Source organism: Molossus molossus, unplaced genomic scaffold (assembly GCF_014108415.1).
Source record: "Molossus molossus isolate mMolMol1 unplaced genomic scaffold, mMolMol1.p scaffold_m16_p_21, whole genome shotgun sequence".
NCBI classification, from domain to species: domain Eukaryota; kingdom Metazoa; phylum Chordata; class Mammalia; order Chiroptera; family Molossidae; genus Molossus; species Molossus molossus.
Genome location: NW_023425357.1, coordinates 5,084,695 through 5,107,169, shown reverse-complemented (window position 1 = coordinate 5,107,169; position 22,475 = coordinate 5,084,695). Strand labels below are relative to the sequence as shown.

At 42.7% G+C, this 22,475-nt stretch overlaps 2 protein-coding genes across 4 annotated transcripts in view; both read left to right on the top strand.

Moving 5' to 3' along the window:
* Nucleotides 1-22,475, top strand: part of LOC118638304 (zinc finger protein 615-like) — a 279,374-nt gene that overhangs the window by 50,987 nt on the left and 205,912 nt on the right. Inside the window, exon 5 of one of the 2 annotated variants that reach the window (XM_036274023.1) lies at nt 8,626-8,686. The exons of the other annotated variant lie outside the window; for it this stretch is intronic. The gene's annotated coding sequence lies outside the window, so the exon portion shown is untranslated. Of the gene's footprint in view, nt 1-8,625; nt 8,687-22,475 lie in introns of those variants that run through there. 2 annotated transcript variants of the gene reach the window in all.
* Nucleotides 8,721-22,475, top strand: part of LOC118638279 (zinc finger protein 615-like) — a 41,366-nt gene continuing 27,611 nt past the window's right edge. Inside the window, exons 1-4 of one of the 2 annotated variants that reach the window (XM_036273979.1) lie at nt 8,721-8,833; nt 10,201-10,327; nt 10,584-10,679; nt 15,909-17,090. In XM_036273979.1, the coding sequence (XP_036129872.1) occupies nt 8,819-8,833; nt 10,201-10,327; nt 10,584-10,679; nt 15,909-17,090 (1,420 nt within the window). In that variant the 5' untranslated portion in view covers nt 8,721-8,818. Of the gene's footprint in view, nt 8,834-10,200; nt 10,328-10,583; nt 10,680-15,908; nt 19,020-22,475 lie in introns of those variants that run through there. The other variant, XM_036273980.1, reaches the window with a different exon arrangement.

Genomic DNA, 22,475 nt, shown 5'->3' with positions numbered 1-22,475 from the left:
TCATAATCTGAGTCATTGGGTAGGTGAATATTGAACTACAGGGGTTAGCTAGTTGTGATCTAATCTGATTGTACTGCCCTGGCCAGTATGGTTCACTTGGTTGGATGTTGTCCCATGCACAGAATGGTTGCCAGTTCCAAGTCTGGTCTGGGCATGTGTCTGGGTTGCGGGCTCTTTGCAGGGGCTTGCAGGAGGCAACTGATCTATATTGCTCTCTCATATCCATGTTTCTCCCGCTCCCTTCTTCTCTTCTTTAAAAATCACTACATGATTCTTTAGAGAGAAAAATAAACTGATTATACCATTTTGCAATCTTACAGCAATGTGTGAGAGATTGAAATCCTCCACATCCTAGAGAATATTTTGTTTGATCAATCATTCCTTATTTAAACTTATTTTGTGACTTTGTTGTTCTACCTTAGTGTTGCTTGATTGTATTTTTTCTAGGAGTTTATGGTGACCCTTATCTCAGTTGTGTATTTGCTTATTTCTGTATCTTTGCCAAAAGATCTGATCATATGTTTTGCCTAAGCTGCTATGAGTTTTGGCAATTTTCTTTAACGAAAGGACAGTGGAACAATAAAGATGGATGTTGGAATTTTACTCATTTTGCTCCTCTTTTGCTTTATGAAATAAATGTTTTTTGTATTGGACTAATAGGTTCTGTTTGTTTGTTTGTTTTTTTACCTTTTAATGCTATGCACAATGCAATGAACACTTTTAATTTTAACCTGTGCTAACATTCTCCATCACTTTCTGAAATCTCGTCATCTGATAATGCAGTAAGCTCTTGCTTTATAATGTTCTCCCATTTTCCTGCTTGTGTGAGGGGCGGTTCTTGGGTTGGAGCTGATCTCAAGGAGACCAGATGGCATCAGAATGAGCAGGGTGCTTTACAGTCCCAAAGCCAGTGCAGAGGGAAATAGGATGGCAATGGTCAGACTCCCCATGCCCTGATTCAGGCATCTTAGATTTGAACTTCAAGTTCTCGAATATCACTGGGACTCACAAGGAAATGACTCCTTCCTCTTATCTGGACTTCAGTTTTCTCTTGTGTGAAACAAGTATGAGGTAAGTCCCTATCCCTGAGCTGTTGGAGGAGGTCAAGGGCTAAGGTGTCCATTTGCAATTTGACATCTACACCTGCAGCCTGCCTTGGGTCGCAAAATCTTGCCTCTTCCTGGGGAGACATTCCCAGGCCAGTCACCCCTCACTCCCACAATGCACATAATGACCACCTGTGTCTTTGATGCGTTTTAGAAAGAAATGGAACTTTTGAGATCCTGCTCACCCACCTGCCAGGAGGCAGGTGCTGTGGGCACCGAGATCTCAGTGTGGTGTGTCCAAATCTGGTATGTCCAGGTGAGCTCCCTGAATCTCAGTTGACTGAATGTGACATGCAGATTATTGATAGCGCTTTTGCTTTTGTTGGCCTCCAAGTATCAATTAAAGTAACAAACTGAGCACTTGTTGCCAGGATTCCAGATTTATCTTTCTGAGCATTTTGTTTTTTAATTTTCACAACAATCTGAGAAGTGAAAATTATCAAACTTCTGAAAAAGTTCAATATTAAAGATACAAGTAATTCCCCAAGTTTACACAACAAAGTGTTAGATTCAAGGGGCTGGATTTTAACATAGGATTCTTTCTAGAGCCAGAAACAATTGCTACCACTGATGTGAAGCCCTCAGGGTGGCTCATTTTTGCAATTATCATAGTTTTCATTCCACTCCCCTTTCCCCTAACATCTGAGTGCACTGTAGCCTTTTCCCCCCAGGGTTCTCGGGAAAGCCATAATTTGTCAGCTCTAGTGATTTTTTCCCTGTGTAACTTTCTTTGAAACTTACCACAAGTTACATATCTCCTCTTGACCTCAGCAGACAATTTCATCCTCAGGAGACTTAGGTTATTTGGTCTGGATCTCTGCACCTTCACGCACATTTTGGTGTCAGGCTGTGATCACAACTTCTGGGGTGAATTTCATTCCTCAGTTTGCATGTTAGAAATGAGATCATTTTATAGCCTCTTACATTGCCGCCTCCTCTGGTTCCTGTTCCTCAATCACGGACCACTGCCTTCTGTACGGCAGGAAGGTGTCTCAACATGGCGGCCCCCATGGCGCCTACGCGAGGTGGGCGGGGCCAAGTGCGCGCCAAGCACTGGGAAGCGCTGCAAGATTTCCTTCCGCAGGGTCATCGCTTTACAAGCCACCCGGGCCGGAGCGGCCGCCCTCCGGAAGTGGAAGCGGTCGCCTAACAAACTGTTGCGCTTTCTTTCTGGGTCTGGGGAAAACGCAGGTCAGTGTGTGTTTTTCCCCTCGGAAGGGTTTTGGTCCCAATAGAATTTAGTGTCTCCCAGGGGAAGGCGAACGTGCGGTAGCCCAAGCCTGGAATTATCCCCGGAGGGGGGGAGGGGAGGGGAGAGGCGCCCACGTGGAGCTGTTGCAAAGGACCCCGGTGCCCCTTGCTGGTGTGCCTGTTCAGCAGGCTGGGCTAAGTGTCGGGCACGGAAGGTTGCGGGTGGATCCCCCGGTTGCAGGCTTGAGTCTGGGGTGATCAGCCTCCCTCGTTTGTAATGGAGGAACCTGTACCTCTGGAGCTCTGTTCACTGTGATGAGAGTTGTCTTTGTGCCTCTCATCTGGTATCAGCTTCATCAGCTCCTGGTTGTGACCTCTCTCGGACCTCACCTGGTCTCTGAAAGTAGCCTGGTCAGCGTGGTGAGGAGGTACAGCTCTGCGTGGCGCAGGGTATTCTGTGTGGTGTATTGTCTGATAACTCTGGCTGTGCAAGCCAAAGGGCACGGGAAGCCATAAAGCTTTTGGGTTTCTGTTGTCCGCAGTTGTAAATATTGTATGTTAGGGTGGTTTTGGTTTTTGTCTTGTATAATTTAATTAGTTTTTTTTACAGATGGGGACTTATCTCACTTAGCTGTGACTTAGGTGCTGTTGGAGGCTGACCCCGTGACAGGGATTGCAGGAACTTCTTAGCAGTTTTTACCTGGAGGATCATCCCTGCTCTCCCTCTCATGGTTTCAGCTGCCCAAACACTTCACTAATGAAAAAAACAGGGATAAGAACTGTGTGTGTGTGTGATCTGTTTTCTCTGAAGCTTTCCCAGTCCTTGTCTGTCTGTGATGCAACTTTGGTTTCCGATGTACTTTACTTGCTCTCCTATTTGTTGGGGGCTTGGTTTGTTCTCTGCTGTTATGTAAACACAGGGAATCTTCCATCTCTGCTGTTTGGAGGTTGTGCTGCTCGGACCCTGAGAGAGTCATTGTGTTGTGGGGGTTGGTGTGAGATGAGATTCTGAAGCTAGTTTCCCAGTCCTTCCTTTTCAGAGCACTCATTTTTTTACTTTACATGTTGTTGCTGTTGTGACATAGGGTAGGATGTCTTCTTTTGTTCAAGATTTCATGTTGCTACATCATAAATATTCTACTCAGAAAGATCTAACTTGATGGTTCAAAGACGGGGAAAGGTCTCACTCCCCACCCAGAGCTTAAACAAGAATGAGATAAAGTAAGTCTTGTAAACATTCCAGATATTTCTCCTGGAGGCCTGGAAACTACAGTGGTCCTGGGAACAATGGGGAAATTAATACCACCCAGAAACCCTGTGCAGGTTGTGGAAGTTGGAGGGACCACTGCCCGACCTAAATGTGTAGGGAATAAGTGGTACTTTTTTTTTTAAAAATCTTCATTGAGGACATTTTTGCATTTATCTTCAGATAGAGCGTGTGTGAGAGAGAAACATCAATGTGGGAGGGACACATCCAGTGGTTGCCATCCACAGGACCCCAACCAGGGCCGGGGACAAACTAACCAAAGTATGTGCCCTTGGTGGGAACCGAACCCGGGACTCTCAGGTTCATAGGCTGACGCTCCAACCGCTTAGCAAAACAGGCCAGGGCTAAGAAGTGGTACTTTAAATCCATTCTACTGGAAGCCGCTGAGCTGCTGCAGCCCTTGGAACAAGCCTTGGTGTCTGTTATCTCCCCTCCCCCATGCCTTTTCTCCAGCCTCCTAGAGGCAGCCAAGGACACTAGAGAGTAAATAGCTCACTTTGGAGCTGAGCAGATCTGAGCAGTTTGATTAATTTATTTCAGCTGTTACACATTGATTGCTAGGCAAGCCGTTTTTTGTTTGTTTGTTTGTTTGTTGTACGTGCCCCTAGTGGGAACTGAAACCCGGACTCTCTGGTCCTCAGGCTCCAACCAGTGAGCCAAACAGGCCAGGGCGCTAGGCAATTGTTAAGTAAACCTTCTTTGGGCCTTAGTACAAAAATAGATTTAAAGGTGTTACTCAATTTTTTAGTGGTCACACAACTAACAGCAAAGAATGTTAATTAGTTCGAAAGAAACTGAATAATTTTTGTGACAGAAGGTATAGGCTATGGAGATATTTATTTTTGAAAAACAAAAATTGTTCTAAAACTGGTTATTTCTGAGTGAAAGTTGTAGAGAGGGTTACTGCTCTCCCATACTGCCGCAGTGTTGGAATAAACGCCCTCGTAGGATTCCACCTTGTCTCTGCTTCATTGGCTCAAGTGATGACAGGGGCCCCGGACCCATTCCTTGTGCGGTTTCATTTGAATTACTATGCAATGAGGTGAGGGACATGGTGCAGGTCTAGCCAGCTATGTATGTAGAATCTGTGAGTTGTTTGTAATAGGCATGTAGACCCACAGGATTAGAGGTAGGACAGAAGGTCACCCGGCACAAAACTCAGGGTGGTTAGTAAAGGGACAGAACTGGAAAAACAAGGGCCTTGTCCCCGGGTGACCTTTTCTGCCCTAGCATAACTCTGGTGATTGGGTTTGGACCCTCTTCAGACTTTTCCTCCCCTAGGAAGTTGAAGTCTTGTGTGTTAGACGCCCCCCTCCAGTGAGTGATCCAGCCAGATGGCCAAATAGTAGCTGTTAAGCATTAAGCCTCCAGGAAAATAAGGTTCTGAAACTCCTCCCCCACTTCTTACCCCCAGGCTCTGACCTTTACCCTTCTCTCTCCTGCATCACAATGCCCCCCCTCCCCACTTTTTTGAACCAATTTTTTTTCTTTACTGTATTACAGATGTGGACCCCCACCCCAATCTGGCAAGCAAAACAAAGTTCTTTGTATCTGAGTCTGTTTCTGTTCTCCTTGCTCATTTTGTTGGTAGATTCAGTGGCTGGTAGATATGAATTAATTGCCATTTTATTGTTCATATTTTTGTTCTCCTTCAATAAGACTTTTCATCATTCCATATAATGCTGGTTGGGTGGTGGTGAACTCCTTTAGCTTTTTTTTTTGTAATTTGTATGTGCCCTAGTGGGAACTGAACTGGGGACTCTCTGGTCCACAGGCTGACGCCCCAACCACTGAGCCAAACCAGCCAGGGCTCCTTTAGCTTTTCCTTGTCTGGGTAATTCTTTATATGGCCATTGATTCTAAATAATAGCTTTGCAGGATACAGTAATCCTGGTTGTAGGTTCTTGATTTTCATTACCTTGAATATCTCTTGCCGCTTCTTTCTGGACTGCAAAGTTTCTTTTGAGAAGTCAGCTGACAGTCTTATAGGTTCTTCTTTGTAGGTAACCAGTTACTTTCTCTTGCTGCTTTTAAGATTCTCTCTTTGTCTTTTTTAACCTTTTGCGTTTTGATGATGATGTGTCTTGGTGTGGAACTCTTAGGGGTTGCTCTTGTTTGGGACTCCCTGTGCTTCCTGGACTTGTATGTATGTTTCTTTCCCCAACTTAGGGAAGTTATCTGTCATTTTCTTGCTCTCTCTCTTCTCTGTCACCTGCCTGACGCGAATATTGGTATAGTTGAAGTTGTCCCAGAGGCTCCTTACACTATCCTTATTTTATTTTATTTTACTTTTTGCTCTTCTGATTGGTTGTTTTTGCTTCCTTATATTCCAAATAGATGGTTTGCTTCTTGGCTTTACCTACTGTCCTGTTGCTTCTCTAATTTTTTCTTATCTCAGTTACTGCATTCTTCATTTCTGACTGGTTCTTTTTTATGTTGTTAATGTTCTCACTAAGTTCCTTAAGCATCAAAGGGCCCTCCTTTGCTCTGTAACTTGTTTCCTGAGCCTATTTCTTCTACCTCTGGGACTTCATTTTATTTAAATTTTATTTCTGTATTGGTTTTACAGAGGGAAGGAGAGGGAGAAAGAGAGAAACGTCAATGAGAGAGAACATTGTCTGCCTCCTGTATACCCCCCACTGAGGATTAGGCACATGCCCTGAGCAGGAATCAAACCAGTGACCTCTTGGTGCACGCGTCGACGCTCAATCACTGAGCGACACTGCTGTGCTCTGAATTCTTTTTTTAATCAGAACTCAAGTACCAAGGTTGCTGAACTGAGGTCCAGTCTTGACAGTACCGGTCTAACACTTTGTGAGGTTCTCCCAGCCAACGTTTTCTGGGTGAGAATGTTCTCTTTTAAACACACAGTTCCTAGCCCTGGCCGGTTTGACTTAGCGATTGGAGTGTTGGCCAGCGGACCAGAGAGACACCGGTTCGGTTTTTTTTTTTCTTTTTAAGTCCTCACCCGAGGACATTTTTTGATATTTTGTTCAGATAGAGTGGGAGGGAGATAGAGAGAAACATCGAGGTGAAAGGGACACATTGAGTGGTTGCCACCCACACGACCCAACCAGGGCCGAGGACAAACCGCAACTGAGGTACATGCCCTTAGCGGAAACCGAACCCGGGTCTCTCTGGACCACAGGCCGACGCTCTAACCACGGAGCCAAACTGGCCAGGGCACCGGTTCGGTTTTTACTAAGGGCACATGCCTTAGTTGCAGTTTGTATCTGGCCTTGGGTAGGGTTGTGTGGGTGGCAGCTTCTCGGTGTGTCTCTCTCAAGTCTATGTCTGTCTGTCTGTCTGTCTCTGTCTCTCTCTCTTCCTCCCTCTCTCCCTCCCTATCTATCTCAAGATAAATGGGGAAATGTCCTGCAGTGAGAATAAAAATAAGATAAATGCACAGTTCCTTGAATCTACAGGAGAGCAGTTTCCCGCCCTAAAATATGCCTCTCTGAGATATTGTTTCTTTCTTTTAAAGCCTCACCTGAGGATATTTTCCCATTTCTCTTCAGATAAAGTGGGATGGAGACAGAGAAACATCAATATGAGAGAGACACATCATTTGGTTGCCTCATAAAACCCCAGCCCAGGGACCGAACCCTCAACTCGTTGGTCTGTGGGCCAACACTGTAACCACGGAGCCAGAATGGCCAGGACTGGATATTGGTTATTTGGGTTGGTTAATTAAAAGCAACAACAGCCCTGGCTGGTTTGGCTTAGCAGTTAGAGCGTCGACCTGCAGTCCTGAGAAACCCGGGTTCGGTTCCCGCTAAGGGCACGTACCTCGGTTGCAGTTTGTCCCAGGCGGGTGGCAGCCACTCGTGCAGGTGGCAGCCACTCGATGTATTCCTTTCACATCGATGTTTCTCTCTCTACCTGAACAAAAAAATGGGAAAATGTCCTCGGGTGAGGAAAATAAATAAATAAATAAAAGCAACAACAGCCCTGGCAGGGGCTAGTAGAAGTTAATCCCTTCAGAAGGACATTTACATGTGTGAGGACAATGTTCTCTGTAAATGTGTCTTTCTCACTGTAGGAAAACCACCTACAGTGTCTGAAGTAAGCCGCACTTATATCTGAATAACAACCTTCAGCCAGTTTACTGTGCTTTTCTGAGTGAAAGGGTCAGTAATGTTTTAAAGGAGAAAGGTAAAAATTTTCAGGAGGCAGAAACTGAAAATTGTGTTGCTTGCATGACCCTTGCTCAGCCTTCTGTTGAGTATGGATAAAGGCTCTCTGGATTATCAGCAAGGTAATGGATAACCCAGCAGGTACCAGACGAGATACCAGACCAGTCCTACTGCAGAGTGGACAATGGACCAGAAAGAGTATATCAGCAGGACTGCTGAAAGCTAAAAGTAGAGTATGTAACCGACACCCCAACTGCTATTCAAGGCTGAACCCTTCTCATCTCTCCTGTACCCAGGTGTATGCAATAAAGCCATTTTGCTCTATAAACCTGCAAAGCTCAGGGGCGCCTTCTTGGCACCGGCGGTCTTACACACTCAGAAGCCAAAATTATCCATGTAGGGTGATCTGAAGTGAAAACTGCCTAACTAAATCCAGTCACAAGGGTAGTCATGCCCCCCCTGGTATCTATCCTAAGAAAAGTCAGTCTTTACCTTCTTGAGCCTGTCTGTTGTCATCTTGCATCTAGGACAGCATAATTTTGGACTATCAGGGAATTTTTCTTTGTACCCACCCACCCACTCAAGCTCAACTTTGCACCACAGTAGGAGACTACAGAGCCTGTAATTGTTATTGTGTTAAACTCTGTTAAATGTACTGCAACTGCCCAATTAAAAGAAGTAGTTGTCATGTTTTTTTTCCTTTTTATCCAGTCTCAGAGATTTCCATGTGTTGCTTTCCCTCACCCCCCACCTCTAATCTATCACCAGTGAATTTCATGTAATCCCCTCTGTCCTTTCCTTTGATTCTAATGTATAAAAAAGCTGCAAAACTGCCATTTTCTAGAGTATTATGTAATCCATTGTCATTTTGCTTCCTGGCAGTTGTCATCAGCTTGGCTCAAATAAACATAAAAATTCTCCACAGGTTTGGACATTTCTTACATGGACACCACAAGCAATTGCATCGTGTGAAGCAAGGAAAACTTTTGGGAGAATTATCAGCATTTCCAGGGACTTACTAACTGAAGACAGATTTCTAAACAGAATCCTAGAGCTGACCAGAGACTCAGCAAGCTAAAGCTTTCCCGCTGCCAGCTCCTGTCAGAGAGCAGAAGAAAATGCCGCAGGCTCAGGTGACTTTCTTTGGTTTTTAATCCTACTAGGGGATATCTTTTGCATTGAATTTTAGATAGTGTGGAATTGAAGGAGAGAGGCATAGGGAGTGGAGAGATGGGAGAGACATACATCCATTACTTACCTCCCACAAACACCCCACCAAGGGCTCTGATCTTCCCCTGAGGACATTTTTCCATTTTTTGTACAGATAGAGTGGGAGGGAGAGAGAGGAAGAGATAGAGAGAGAGAAACATCGATGCGAAAGGGACACATCGAGTGGCTGCCACCGCACGACCAACCAGGGCCGGGGACAAACTGCAACCGAAGTACGTGCCCTTAGCGGGAACCAAACCCGGGTCTCTCTGGACCGCAGGCCGTCGCTCTAACCGCTGAGCCAAACCGGCCAGGGCGCAAGGGCTCTGATCTTAACTGCAACCCGTGTGCATACGCTCTAACCACTGTACAACATGGTTCAGTGCTCAGATTGTTTTTTCTTTTCTAATTTTATTTTATTTTATTTTATTTTTATTTTATCCTCACCCGAGGACATTTTTCTATTTTTTGTTCAGATAGAGTGGGAGGGAGAGAGAGAGGAAGAGAAGGAGAGAGAGAAACATCGACGTGAAAGGGACACATCGAGTGGTTGCCACCCACACGACCAACCAGGGCCGGGGACAAACTGCAACCGAGGTACGTGCCCTTAGTGGGAACCGAACCCGGGTCTCTCTGGACCGCAGGCCGATGCTCTAACCGCTGAGCCAAACTGGCCAGGGCTAATTTTATTTTTTCTTAATTGTCATTGGAGGACATTTTTTTGTTTATCCTCAGAGTGGGAGGGAGGGGGTAGAGAAACATTGATGTGAAAGAGTCACACAGACTGGTTGCCTGTTGCACTACACGACCAGGGTCAGGGATGAACTGCAAGCGAGGTACGTGTCCTGGGCCACCATCGAACCCGCAACTCCTTGGTCAGTGGGCCGATGCTCTAACCGCTGCGATAATCGGCCAGGGCTCAGTTTTCTCCTTTCTTATTAGTACATTTGTAGATGGTATAAAATAGCACCTTTTTTAGTTTGGAAGGTATTCATATATATTTTTCTTTCAAATGTCTGAAATTGGTTGTATTAAAGATGTTTCTAGGTTATCATGAACATTTAATTTATTCACTTTATAGTGACATCTAATTGCATTAATGCATGAATGTCTACATGAACAATTACAAATAGCATTTTACTAGACATGTTCCTGTTCAACTATATATTAAAATAGAACCCCACTCTGTGTAGAGATGCAGTGTATAAAGTGAAAATGAGCAGAAAAACGGAACATTTCTTCCATGTCATCTGAAGGACATCTCACAATAAACATTATTGTGTTGTTACAGGAATCCCTGACATTTCACGATGTGGCCGTGGACTTCACCTGGGAGGAGTGGCAGCTCCTGGACCTCGATCAAAAGAACCTGTACAGGGATGTGATGTTGGAAAACTTCGGCCATCTGGAGTCAGTGGGTGAGGACTGCTCTCTTTGTTACCCAGCCTTACCCATTTAGTGGATTCTCTGTTCTCATGTGTTTAACGCTACAGAATAACTGCCTTCCACTCTAGGTGTCGAATCTCAGATTGTTCTCTTGCCCCAGGCAGGAGGATATAGTGACCCCACTCAAGAGGGAAAAGTCCTTGTGTTAGACATGTGAAACCTGTTCATTCTCCCTCCTTGACAGACTCCAGCCCCATGTCTAAGTCTTCTGTCATTTTTCTCGAGCAGGGTATCAAGCCAGCAAACCAGATGCACTCTCCAAATTGGAACGAGGGGAAGAACCATGGAAAGCACAGGATGAACTCCACCTTCTAGTCTGTGCAGGTGAGTGAAGGAGACTCAACAAGGTGGGAGGTCAGGAAGGCACATTCTAGTCAGAGGAGGCATCAGAGTGATGGGAGTGAAGGAGGAAACTGAACCCACCCTCCCCGGATGAGAACTCTGTTTCTTTGTAGACGTGTAGAGGAAAACGTACTTTTTTTTTCTTCTGAGCTCTGATCTGGCTTATTTTATCTTCATCTTGTGTTTTATTTATATTGTTTTCTTTTTTTAGTGTTCTCAGATCATTCCCACCTTTGTCCACAATATTTCTGCCTTTATTACCATTTCTCTTTCTTTTTTTTTCTTTTTTATCCACCCAAGGACATTTTTGCATTCATCTTCAGATAGAGTGGGAGGGAGAGAGGGGGGAAGAGAGAGAAACATCGATGGGAGAGAGACACATAAAGTGGTTGCTACCCACACGACCCCAACCTGGGTCAAGGACAAATTTCAACTGAGGTACGTGTCCCGAACCCGGGACTCTCCAGTACACAGGCCAATGCTTCAACCACTCAGCCAAATCAGCCAGGGCACCATCTCTCTTTCTTTTTCTTCTTTTTTTTTTTATCCTCTCCCTATGACATTTTTTTATTTTTGTTCAGATAGAGTGGGAGGGAGAGAGGGGAACATAGAGAGAGAGAAACATTGAGTAGCTGCCACCCGCACGACCAACCAGGGCTGGAGACAAACTGCAACTGAGGTACACGCCCTTATCGGGAACGGAACCTGGGTCTCTCTGGATCGCATGCCAACGCTCTAACTGCTCAGCCAAACCGGCCAGAGCCCACCTCTCTTTCTTAAATTACACTTTCCTGTGTTCTCTGGAGAGAGACAAGTTTGAATTCATCACGTTTTCTTTCTTTTTTTTTTTTTTATCCTCACTCGAGGACAACTTTCTATTTTTTGTTCAGATAGAGTGGGAGGGAGAGAGAGAGAGAGAAACATCGACGTAAAAGGGACACATCGAGTGGCTGCCACCCGCCTGCCCAACCAGGATTGGGGACACTGCAACCGAGGCACATGCTTTTAGCGGGGAACCGAACTCGGGTCTCTCTGGACCGCAGGCTAACACTCCAACCGCTCAGTCAAACCGGCCAAGGTAATCATCACCTTTTCTTTTACTGCTGGATTTTCCTGGCTGCTTAGAAAATCGTGATTTTCCTCCGTAACATTCAATCCCACCTTGGATACCGTGTCCGCGTGTTAACCTGGTCTTCACGGTGAATTTATTTACATCCGTGCCCCAAGGTTTTTCATACTCAGTTCTCATCACTGTTAAATGTTTTCTCCATTTCCATGAATTAACCTCTTCCTGATCTGTGAAATAGACCCTCAAATTGACTTCTGCATCCAGATTGTCTAAGGTAGATATTCTTTCCACCTATTTAACTCCTCGGCATGGTGATTCTGGCTTCTCCTTTTCTGTGTGAGAGCAAGAATCATTTTTTTTTCATCCTTTTGAAAATTTCCTTTCTCTTCTCACCTGAGACCTTTAAAAAAATTCTGTCTATTCTGACATCAGCTGGGATGTTCCTGACATGCTGAGCTTCCTTCTAAGATGTTTCTACTGTTGACCTGGTTTGGCCAACTGTTAGAGCATCGGCCTGTGGACCAGAGAGACTCAGGTTTGGTTCCCGCTAGGGTGTATACCTTGGTTGCAGTTTGTCCCCGGCCCCACGTGGGGTTGTGTGGATGGCAAGCAGATGATGTGTCTTTCTCACATCAATTTCTTTGACTCTCTTTCTTCACCTCTCTCTCTTTCCCACTCTATGTGATGATAAATGCAAAAGTTGCCTTGGGTGTGGATAAAAACATAAATAAAACATAAAGTGTTTATACTGTTCTTTTGAAGAACAGGAAAGATCTTACCGTATTACATGAGATCCAGGCCAAACTAAATCATTGCTTATGTCTGCTTCTAATGACTTTCTTCCTAGTTTTCCTAATTTAAATTTTGTTTTATGCTTAGATGTTATGGCTGCATTTTTTTATCCTAAAACATTTGTTTTCACATCATGTTTTTTATGCTTTTACTTACATTTATTTTACATACCGTACAATTTCCTCATTAAAACTATATATTTCTACTTAATTGGTTTTCAGTATATTCATCAGGTTGGTCAATCATCCACACATGCATGTATGCATGAACAATGGACATGGACAACAAAGCTGGGGACATGGCAGGGAGGGAAAGAGGTGGGGGGAAATCAGTGTGGGGAAAAGGAGAAAGATATATAACAAAAATAAATTATTGAAAAAATAAATTTAAAAAACAATCATCCACACAGTCTTTTTTGGAACTTTTTTTTGTTTTTTATTTTTATTTTTTTTATTTATTGATTTTAGAGATAGTGAGAGGAAGAGATAGAAACATCAATGAGAGAGAACATTGCTGGCCACCTCCTGCATGCTCCCCACTGGGGATCAGGTCCAGAACCTGGGATTGTGTTCTGGCTGGGAATAGAACAGGCGACCTCTTGGTACATGGGTTGACAGACAACTGCTGAGGCACACAGCTGGACTTTTGGAACATTTTATATGTACATATTCTCATTATGGTCTTGATTCCTAAAACTTCTTAGTAAGTTTTGAAATTGCAAAGACTCGTCTTACCTTTTTTTAGAAGGTGATTTTGAGTTCTGTATTCTTTTAGTTTTATTTGAATTATAGAATCAGCTTGAGAATTTCTGTTAAAATGATTGGATTTTTGTAGCGATTACATTGAATCTCCTTTGTATAGTTATTCCTTTTTATCTATATTATACACCTTTTTTTTTGTTCTTTTTATCCTCACCCAAGGACATTTTTTTGTTTTTTGTTCAGATAGAGTGGGAGGGAGAGAGAGGAAGAGAGAGAGAGAAACATTGATGTGACTGCCACCCGCACGACCCAACCAGAGCTGTGGACAAACTGCTACCTAGGTACGTGCCCTTAGCGGGAACTGAACCTGGGTCTCTCCGGACCACAGACCAACACTCTAACTGCTGAGCCAAACCAGCCAGGGCCATATTATACATCTTAATCCAGAATCATTGGGTGGTTTTTTGTCAATCTTTAATTTTTTCCAACTTCACTTTGAAACTTTCAGAATAAAAATTTTATCCCTTTCTTCCTTAAGTATATCCCTAAATATGATATTCTTTTTAATTACGTTGTAAATTAAATTTGGAATTCCTTTCTTGATTGCGTTTTCTGATGATTTTTTTTTTTTTTTTCATTGAAAATGAAATCAATTATTTTCTTACCATATTTGATGACACTTGGTCCTAGGTAACCAAGTGTCCTGTCTAATGAAATTGCAGCTTCTCTTTTAGTCATTGCCATGGTATGTTACCGTCTTGCTGACATAGTTTCCATCTTCTTCCTGGATACTTCTTAATGTGTCCATACCTGTGATTGCCTCCTGCAATTGAGGTGATCCCTTCATGCCTTTACACTTCCCTTAGTATATGCTAATATTTGAAGGTAACAGCAGTACAAAAAAATTAATCAACCTTGTTCCTACTTACCGCATTATTTTCCTTCTCAGTAGATGTTATGTACAACCAATAATGTGTATCTTTTTTTTTTTTTTAATCCTCACCCGAGGACATTTTTACATTTATCTGCAGACAGAGCGGGAGGGAGAGGGGGAGGAAGAGAGAGAAACATCAACGTGAGAGAGAGAAATCGACTGGCTGCCACACACATCCCCAACTGGGGCTGGGGACAAGCTGCAACTGAGGTACGTGCCATTAGCGGAAATCGACCCCGAGTCTCTGGACCACAGACTGACGCTGAACGAAACTGGCCAGGGCAATAAATGTGTATCTTAAAGTCAAAACTGCTGTAAGGAAAATAAACAAGCAGTGAAAGACTGGGTGTTTGTCCTGGAACTGCTTTCCGAACTGCTTATCAAAATGGTTGTTTGATAAGGAGCCTTTGAGCGCATAGATTATGGATGTGAGTCAGTTCAAAGGTGAGCCTATAGAAAGTAGAAAGAGCTTAATGTGTACTCTGTATGAGGAAGGTCCATGAAACTTGTCTGGATGAGTGAATTGAGCAAGAGGGAAAAGGACATGAAGTGAGAGCAGTAGGGTGGCAGCTGAGCATTCTGAGATGCAGGCCATAAATTGCTTCTTGAACCACTGAAGATGTTGCTGTCATTCCAAATGAATTGAGACACCAGTAACCAAGTTTGAGTTGAAAAGTAGCTTTGTTTAGCTAATTTTTTGAAAGGCACTTTGACTACAATGTAGAAGGTAGTGAGTATCAGGGAGGGGAGTGTACTGTTATAGTCATGGTTATAATTTGTAACTGTAAAACATGGAGATTAAAATGATCAAAAGTAGTCCAGGAAAGAACCCAGACGTGACTTGAAAGGGCCCAAATTCCCTAACCTAATCAAATGAGTCTTTTAACAATATCTAAAGTTAAGCTGGGCCAGTGGGGCTCAATGGTTCACCATTGGCACGTGCAGCAAGAGGTCACCGGATTGAATCCCAGTCAGGGCACATGCCTGGGTTCTGGGCTAAATCCCCAATGGGGGACATGCTGGAGGTGGCCAGTCTATGTTCTCTCTCATCAATGTTTCTCTACCTTTCCCATCCTCCTTCTATAAAATCAATAAACAAAAAAATTTTAAAAAATTTTAAAACAGTTCACAGTACTCAGAGAAATAGTTATGTTTACTAGTTTTTTAAAAGGATGTTGTAAAAAATATAGGTAAGTAGTCACATAGGCTGAGATCTGAAAATTTTTTGAATGGAAAGTTTTGTTCCCATGGACCTCGGGTAAACCATCCACCGGACAAATATCTTTGTTAAAAAACCTTAGAAGTGGATTAGATCTTAAGAGTTTTTATACGGCTTTAATCCCTAGGCCTTTCCTCTTTTTCCATGGGTCAGTGTTGAGCTAAAAGGTGAGACTTTTAATTAGCTAGTCTCTCTGGTGTCTGGATCCTTCCTGAAGCTGTATAGAAACCCTGTGTTGCCACCAGCATAAACTCACCTTTACTTGTACAATTTTTTTTTATATACGTATAAAAATAGATACTCTCGCTTAGGATATTGCAAGATTTTAACAAGTTCAGTGTCAACAGCTCTGGAGAGAAACCAGTTATATTTGTTTCCTTAAAACATATTGTCACTAAACAGTTACCTCACATGAAGGCATTTTGTAAAAACAGTTTTATATCATACTAACACTAGGGGACATTACAGGGTGAATTACTGTTCTCTTCTTTCCTAGCATGCAGGCAAGATGATGATCCTCTACAATGTCACCTGCAAATTGGAAACATTCAGAAGAGTGTGGAACAATACTGTGAACATAACACATTTGCAAATATTGTTAATCAGATTGAAGGTCATTTCTTACTAAAGCAAAATCATAATCTTGAGATACTTGAAAAACCTTTGAAATCAAAATTAAATTTTGAAAACCAAAACAGCAGCTGTAACTTAACTAACTCTGTTGAGTTGAATAGACATGGGACATCGATTCTGCATGGTAACCAACAACGTTACCCTGAAAATACATTCCCTTTCGGTATGAAAAACATGAGTAATAAATCACAGGTCATTCAGCAACAGAGAACTCACAGTGGACAGAAAGCCCTCGTATGCACTGAGTACGGGAAGGCCTTCATCAAGATGTCTCTTCTGACTCAACATGATAGAGTCCATAGTGAGGAGAATAGTTATGGATGCCTTCTGTGTGGAAAAGTTTTCTCCACAAAATACTGGCTCTCTGAACATCATAGAATTCAAGCAGGACTAAAACAATGTGAGTGCACTGAATGTGACAAGACCTTTCTGAGGGAATTAGAATTGAATATACATCAGAAAACTCACATGACAGAGAAACCTAATAACAGTACTGAGTGTGAGGAAATGTTCATCAAGTCTCAGCTCATTCGTTATCACCAAACTCACACAGGAGAGAAACCTTGCGTCTACAGTGAATGTTACAGAAACAGTGGTCGTGTCACCACACATCAGAAACAAAAAGGAGAGAAGGCATATATCTGTAGTGAATGCAGCAAAAGTTTTACCAGGAAGGACTCTCTAATAATACATCAGTTCTCTCACACGGGAGAGAAACCCTATGTGTGCAGTGAATGTGGAAAAGGCTTCCCAGTGAAGGTGCAACTGGTTATACATCAGCGGACTCATACAGGAGAGAAACCTTATATCTGTAGTGAATGTGGGAAAGGATTCACCAGTAATGGCTGTCTAAATGTACATCAGCGATCTCACACAGGGGAGAAACCCTATGTATGCAGTGAATGTGGAAAAGCCTTCCCAGTGAAGAGCAAGCTGATTTTACATCAACGTACTCATACAGGAGAGAAACCTTATGTATGTACTAGATGTGGGAAAGATTTCAAAGCAAAGTATCATATGATCACACATCAGCGAAAACACACAGGTGAGAAGCCCTATGTATGTAATGTATGTGGGAAAGGCTTCACAGTGAAAGGTAATCTCATGACACATCAGCAAACTCATTCTTCAGAGAAACCATTTATGTGCAATGAATGTGGGAAACACTTCACCTTAAAGAGATCACTGATGGAGCATCAGCGAATTCATACAGGAGAGAAACCTTATATATGTAGTGAATGTGGAAAACACTTCACCAGGAGGAGATCGCTTACTGACCATCAGCGATTTCACACAGGAGAGAAACCTTATGTCTGTAGTGAATGTGGGAAAGGTTTCGTTGTGAAGAAGACTCTGATTGTACATCAGCGATCACACACAGGAGAGAAACCCTTTGTATGCATTGAATGTGGAAAAGGGTTCCCAGAGAAGGCCAAGCTGGTTGTACATCAGCGGATTCATACAGGAGAGAAACCTTTTGTCTGTAGTGAATGTGGGAAAGGTTACATCAGGAAGAGCCATCTGATTGTGCATCAGCTATCTCACATAGAAGACAAACCTTATATCTGTAATGCATGTGGAAAAGCCTTCCCAGTGAAGAACAAGCTTGTTTTACATCAACGGACTCATGCAGGAGTGAAACCTTATATATGCAGTGAATGTGGGAAAGGTTTCACGAGGAAGAGCTGTCTGATTATACATCAGCGATTACACACAGGAGAGAAACCCTATGTATGCAGTGAATGTGGAAAAGGCTACCCAGTGAGGGTACAGCTGGTTTTACATCAACGGACTCATACAGGAGAGAAACCTTTTGTCTGTAGTGAATGTGGGAAAGGTTTCATCAGGAAGAGCTGTCTGCTTGCCCATCAGCGATCTCACACAGGAGAGAAACCCTATGTATGCAGTGAATGTGGAAAAGCCTTTGCAGAGAAGGTACAGCTCGTTGTACATCAACGGACTCATACAGGAGAGAAACCTTATATCTGTAGTGAATGCGGAAAAGGTTTCACAAGGAAGAGCTATCTGATTAATCATCAGCGATCTCACACAGGAGAGAAACCCTTTGTATGCAGTGAATGTGGAAAAGGCTTCACAGTGAATAGCAAGCTGGTTTTGCATCAACGGACTCATACAGGAGAGAAACCTTTTATTTGTGGTAAATGTGGGAAAAGTTTCAAAGCAAAGCATCATCTTGTCACACATCAGCGAAAACACATGGGTGAGTAGCCCTTTGTATGTAATGTATGTGGAAAAGGCTTTGCTATGAAGACTGATCTCACTTTACATCAGCAAACTCATACGTAAGAGAAACCATGTATGTACATTTAATGTGGGAAAGACTTTACCATGAACTCTCATCTCAGTGTACATGTGGGGGATTCATATAGGAGGTAAATTTCTATATGCAGGAGAAGTGGCTGAGTATTAATTGGGGAAAGCATGCTCATTGCACATCAGCAAATTTATATGAACAGAAACCATATATTTGCAATGCCTGTAGAAAGGGCTTCATAAAGAGTACTCTAGGTGTAGGCAAGCTCATACTGCAGAAAATTTGAACAAATAGTGCATATGGTGAAGGATTTTGGAAGAAAGCATGCTCCCACATCTTCAGAGATTTTGCTCTGGAAAGACTTTCTTTACACGTACTGAATGTGTAAAGTTCTTACCAAAAATGATCTCAATACCCATTATAGAATATACAGAGGAGAAAACTTTGTGAATGGGATGAATGAGGGAAAGCATTCCCTATAAAGGACTCAGTGTTTATCAGAGAAAACCTACAGGATCAAGACCTTGTGGGCGTAACTGTTATGGTAAAGCTTTGGATCACTTGGCAATCTTTCTGAAACATACGTGTATGTACTAGTTGTCACATATGTTCAAATGTATAGTTGCTATCACGTATTTTCATGAAATGTCAGACCACGTTCTGCTTAAAGTTATCAATGTTGTCAATTTTCTTTGAGTTAAGGACCGTGAAATAAAAAGGTTATTTGAATTTCACTTTTTCTGTGGTTGTTTTGCTTTATGGAATAAATATTCTTCATTGGAATAATAAGTTCTAATATATTTCCATTTTTTATGCCACACACAGTGTAATGGACACTTATCTTTAACTTACACTGTTGACATTCTCCATCCCTGTCACAAGCATGAACTTTTGATGACATAAGCCATTGCTTTGATAGTGTTGACCCATTTTTAAGGTCTGCTGTCGTAGGGCTTCTTGGGTTGGGTCTGGACTCACAGAATGAGCAGTGGCGTGGAATTCCAAAGCTCAGAGCAAGGGGAAATAGGAGAGAAGTGATCAGATTTTCCATTCCTTGAGACAGGCAGCCTGGATTTGAATCACGATTCTGTGTGTTTCATTAGGACTCACAGGTAAACGACCCCTTCCTTAGGGAGGGTGTAGGAGTCATTTTGCTCCTGTAAAAATGGGTATAATAACCCAGCCAGTGTGGCTTAGTGGCTGAGCCTCAACCCATGCACCAAGAGGTCACCAGTTGTATTCCAGCCAGGGCACATGCCCACGTTGTGGGTCCATTCCCCAGTGGGGGGCATGCAGAAGACCGCTAATCAATGTTCTCTCTCATCAATGTTGCCCTCCCTCTCCTCTTTCTAAAAATTAATAAAATTTTTAAGTGAATATATGTTTTTATTCCCAAGTTGTTGCAGGAGGTCAAGAGTTAAGGTGCCCGTTGGCACAGTTGCCAGCATTCGTGCTGCTTGCTTTGGCTGCAGCAGCCCCTAAATCTGCCTCCAGAGACATTCTCGGGCTAGGCAACCCTCTCTGCTAAGTATTGCCAAGGTCTCATGTATTTTGGGTCTTTTTTAAAAAGAAATGGGTTTTTCCAAACCTACTGACCCACCTGCTAGAAGGCAGGTGCTGTGGGTACTGAAGGCTCCTTGTGGTGTCCCCACCAGGGAATGTCCAGGCAACTGTATAGAGTTCCCCGAGTCTCAGTTGGCTAAATGTGACATGCAGGCGATGAAGTTCTTACCTTGCTTTTTGCGGATCAGTAAAAGGGACACGTTATTCCTCAGTGACAGTTTGCCAGGGTTAGCATTTTGAGCATTCACTTAAAATTCTCACAACTCTGGAAGTAAAAATAATAAATTGCTGGGAACACCCAGGATTAAAGAAATGAAGTCTGTTCTCCAAGTTTACACAACAGAAGTGCCCGATTCAAGAGGCTGGATTCCAACCTGGAATCTGGCCCCAGAGCCAGGGACAATCTGTACCCATGTTGTGAAGCCCTCACTGGGATCCTTGCACTGTGAGCACCAGTGTTGCTCATCTGAATGTGCTTTTCCACTGTGTGATTATCATAGTTTTCCTCTTTTCTCCGTAACATACAAAGCACTTACCCTTTCCTTTCCAGTGTTCACTGAATCGCCACCATCTGTCAGCTGCAGCAGTTCCTCCAGGGGAACTTTGACTGAGCCAGTATTTGTCTGGCTCTCCTTTGATCCCAGCTTGGAGTTTGACCCTCAGAAGACAGGTAATTTGTGCTGGGTCTTTGCACTTTCTCCCATATTTTGGGTGTCAGCCTGTGATTCTATCTACTCTGATGAATTCGATGCTCAGTTTGACTCTTCAAATTTTGTTCACATGTGGCAGTGACATTCACCCTGGAGGAGAGGGGACAATTTGACATGAATTCTAGGACCTAATATTAAAATATGATTCTGAAGTCCTACAGAATTCAGGTCTTCATGGTGAGTGCTAACCTCTTTTCCATGCAAGGAGTCCACTGCCTATGACATTCTGTTCTCTATATTCCTATTAGCTGTATGGGACAATGATTCTCACCATTTCTTCCTTTAAGCCCTGACCATATTCTGGACCCACATCCTTCTCTCCAGTATTGTGTGTACACCAGGGACCTTTGGGTTGAAAAATAGTGTGAACACAAACCCCAAATGCAGTGCCCAGCACACTCTGGCCATTAATGAGATCATGCATCCAGATCTAGTTAGCAGATACCCGTACACTTTTTTGGACACAATATTAGAAAAATTCAATGTAGTATAAGGAGAACAATAATAATGGTCACAGTAAGGTCTCCTAAGCACAAAGCAGGTGTCAAGTAGGAAGAACAGTTCAAACTCCACTCATTGAATTCTAACACTTTTCATATTTTTCCTTTCAAATTCTTTTTTGTTTTAATTGTCGGTCGAGGACCCTTTTCCATTTAACCTTAGATAGAGTGGGAGAGAGTGAAAGAAACATCAACACGAGAGAGACATATCGAGTGGTAGCCTCTCACATGACTTGGATCAGAGCCAGGCCTGAACAACAACCAAACTATGTACCCCTGTCTGGAATCAAACCCGAGAGTCTTTGGTCCATGGGGTGACTCTCTTACAGCTGATGAGTCCATCAAAGCAGGATCAGCTTTCAATTCTTTATTATTATTTTTTAGAGAGAGAGAAAAAAATATCCATGTGTGGGAGAAACATTACCTTGTCGCCTCCTGCATGCCCCCTACTGGGCATGTGCCCTGACCTGGTAAAGGTAATCCAACCGGGTACTGTCATTTCATGGGACAACATTCAATCCAGCGAGCCACACCAGTTGGCCCCAAATTCTTTACATTACTATCTTGCTATTTTCATTTTATACACTTTATTTTATTGGCTTTTTTTTTTTTTTTAATGTTTATCTTGGTTTCACTAAATTTCAGTAGGAAGTTTAACCCACACCTTAATCAAAAACATGTTAGTAGTACACTACAGATTCCATATGTAACTACTTGGAATACATCTGACGGTGACATCTGAATACTATACAGTGTGAGAAACAGAATAAAAAAGCGCTTTAAATTTTTTAATTGGAGAAAGGTTTTTATTACCATTCATAAAATTTTTATTGCATGTATGCATACACATAATTTATATTTTTTAAATTATTTTTTATCTTCACCCAAGGACATTTTTCCATTTTTGTTCAGATAGAGTGGGAAGGAGAGAGAGGAAGAGAGAGAGAGAGAAACATTGGCGTGAAAGGGACACATCGAGTGGCTGTCACTTGCATGACCCAACCAGGGACAGGGACAAACTGCAACCTAGGTACGTGCCCTTAGCGGCAACTGAACCCGAGTCTCTCTGGACCGCAGGCCAACACTCTAACTGCTGAGCCAAACCAGCCAGGGCCACATAATTTATTTTTAAATATAATACTGTATGTCATGTAAAAAATACCAAACTATACATAGGTAAACTATCAGCATGAGTATGTTCTTCATTTACTCTAAATGTAATTCATGGTCTTAATCTAATTGCATTGATCATACCATACATATCATTATCTCACCTATAAAACTTTCAATGTCTGAATCTCACAAGTTGTCTTTTCTCATGATAATCACAATCACCTTTTGAATTTAAGGAAATCTCGGTAACTTTGTTTGAATTCTCACAC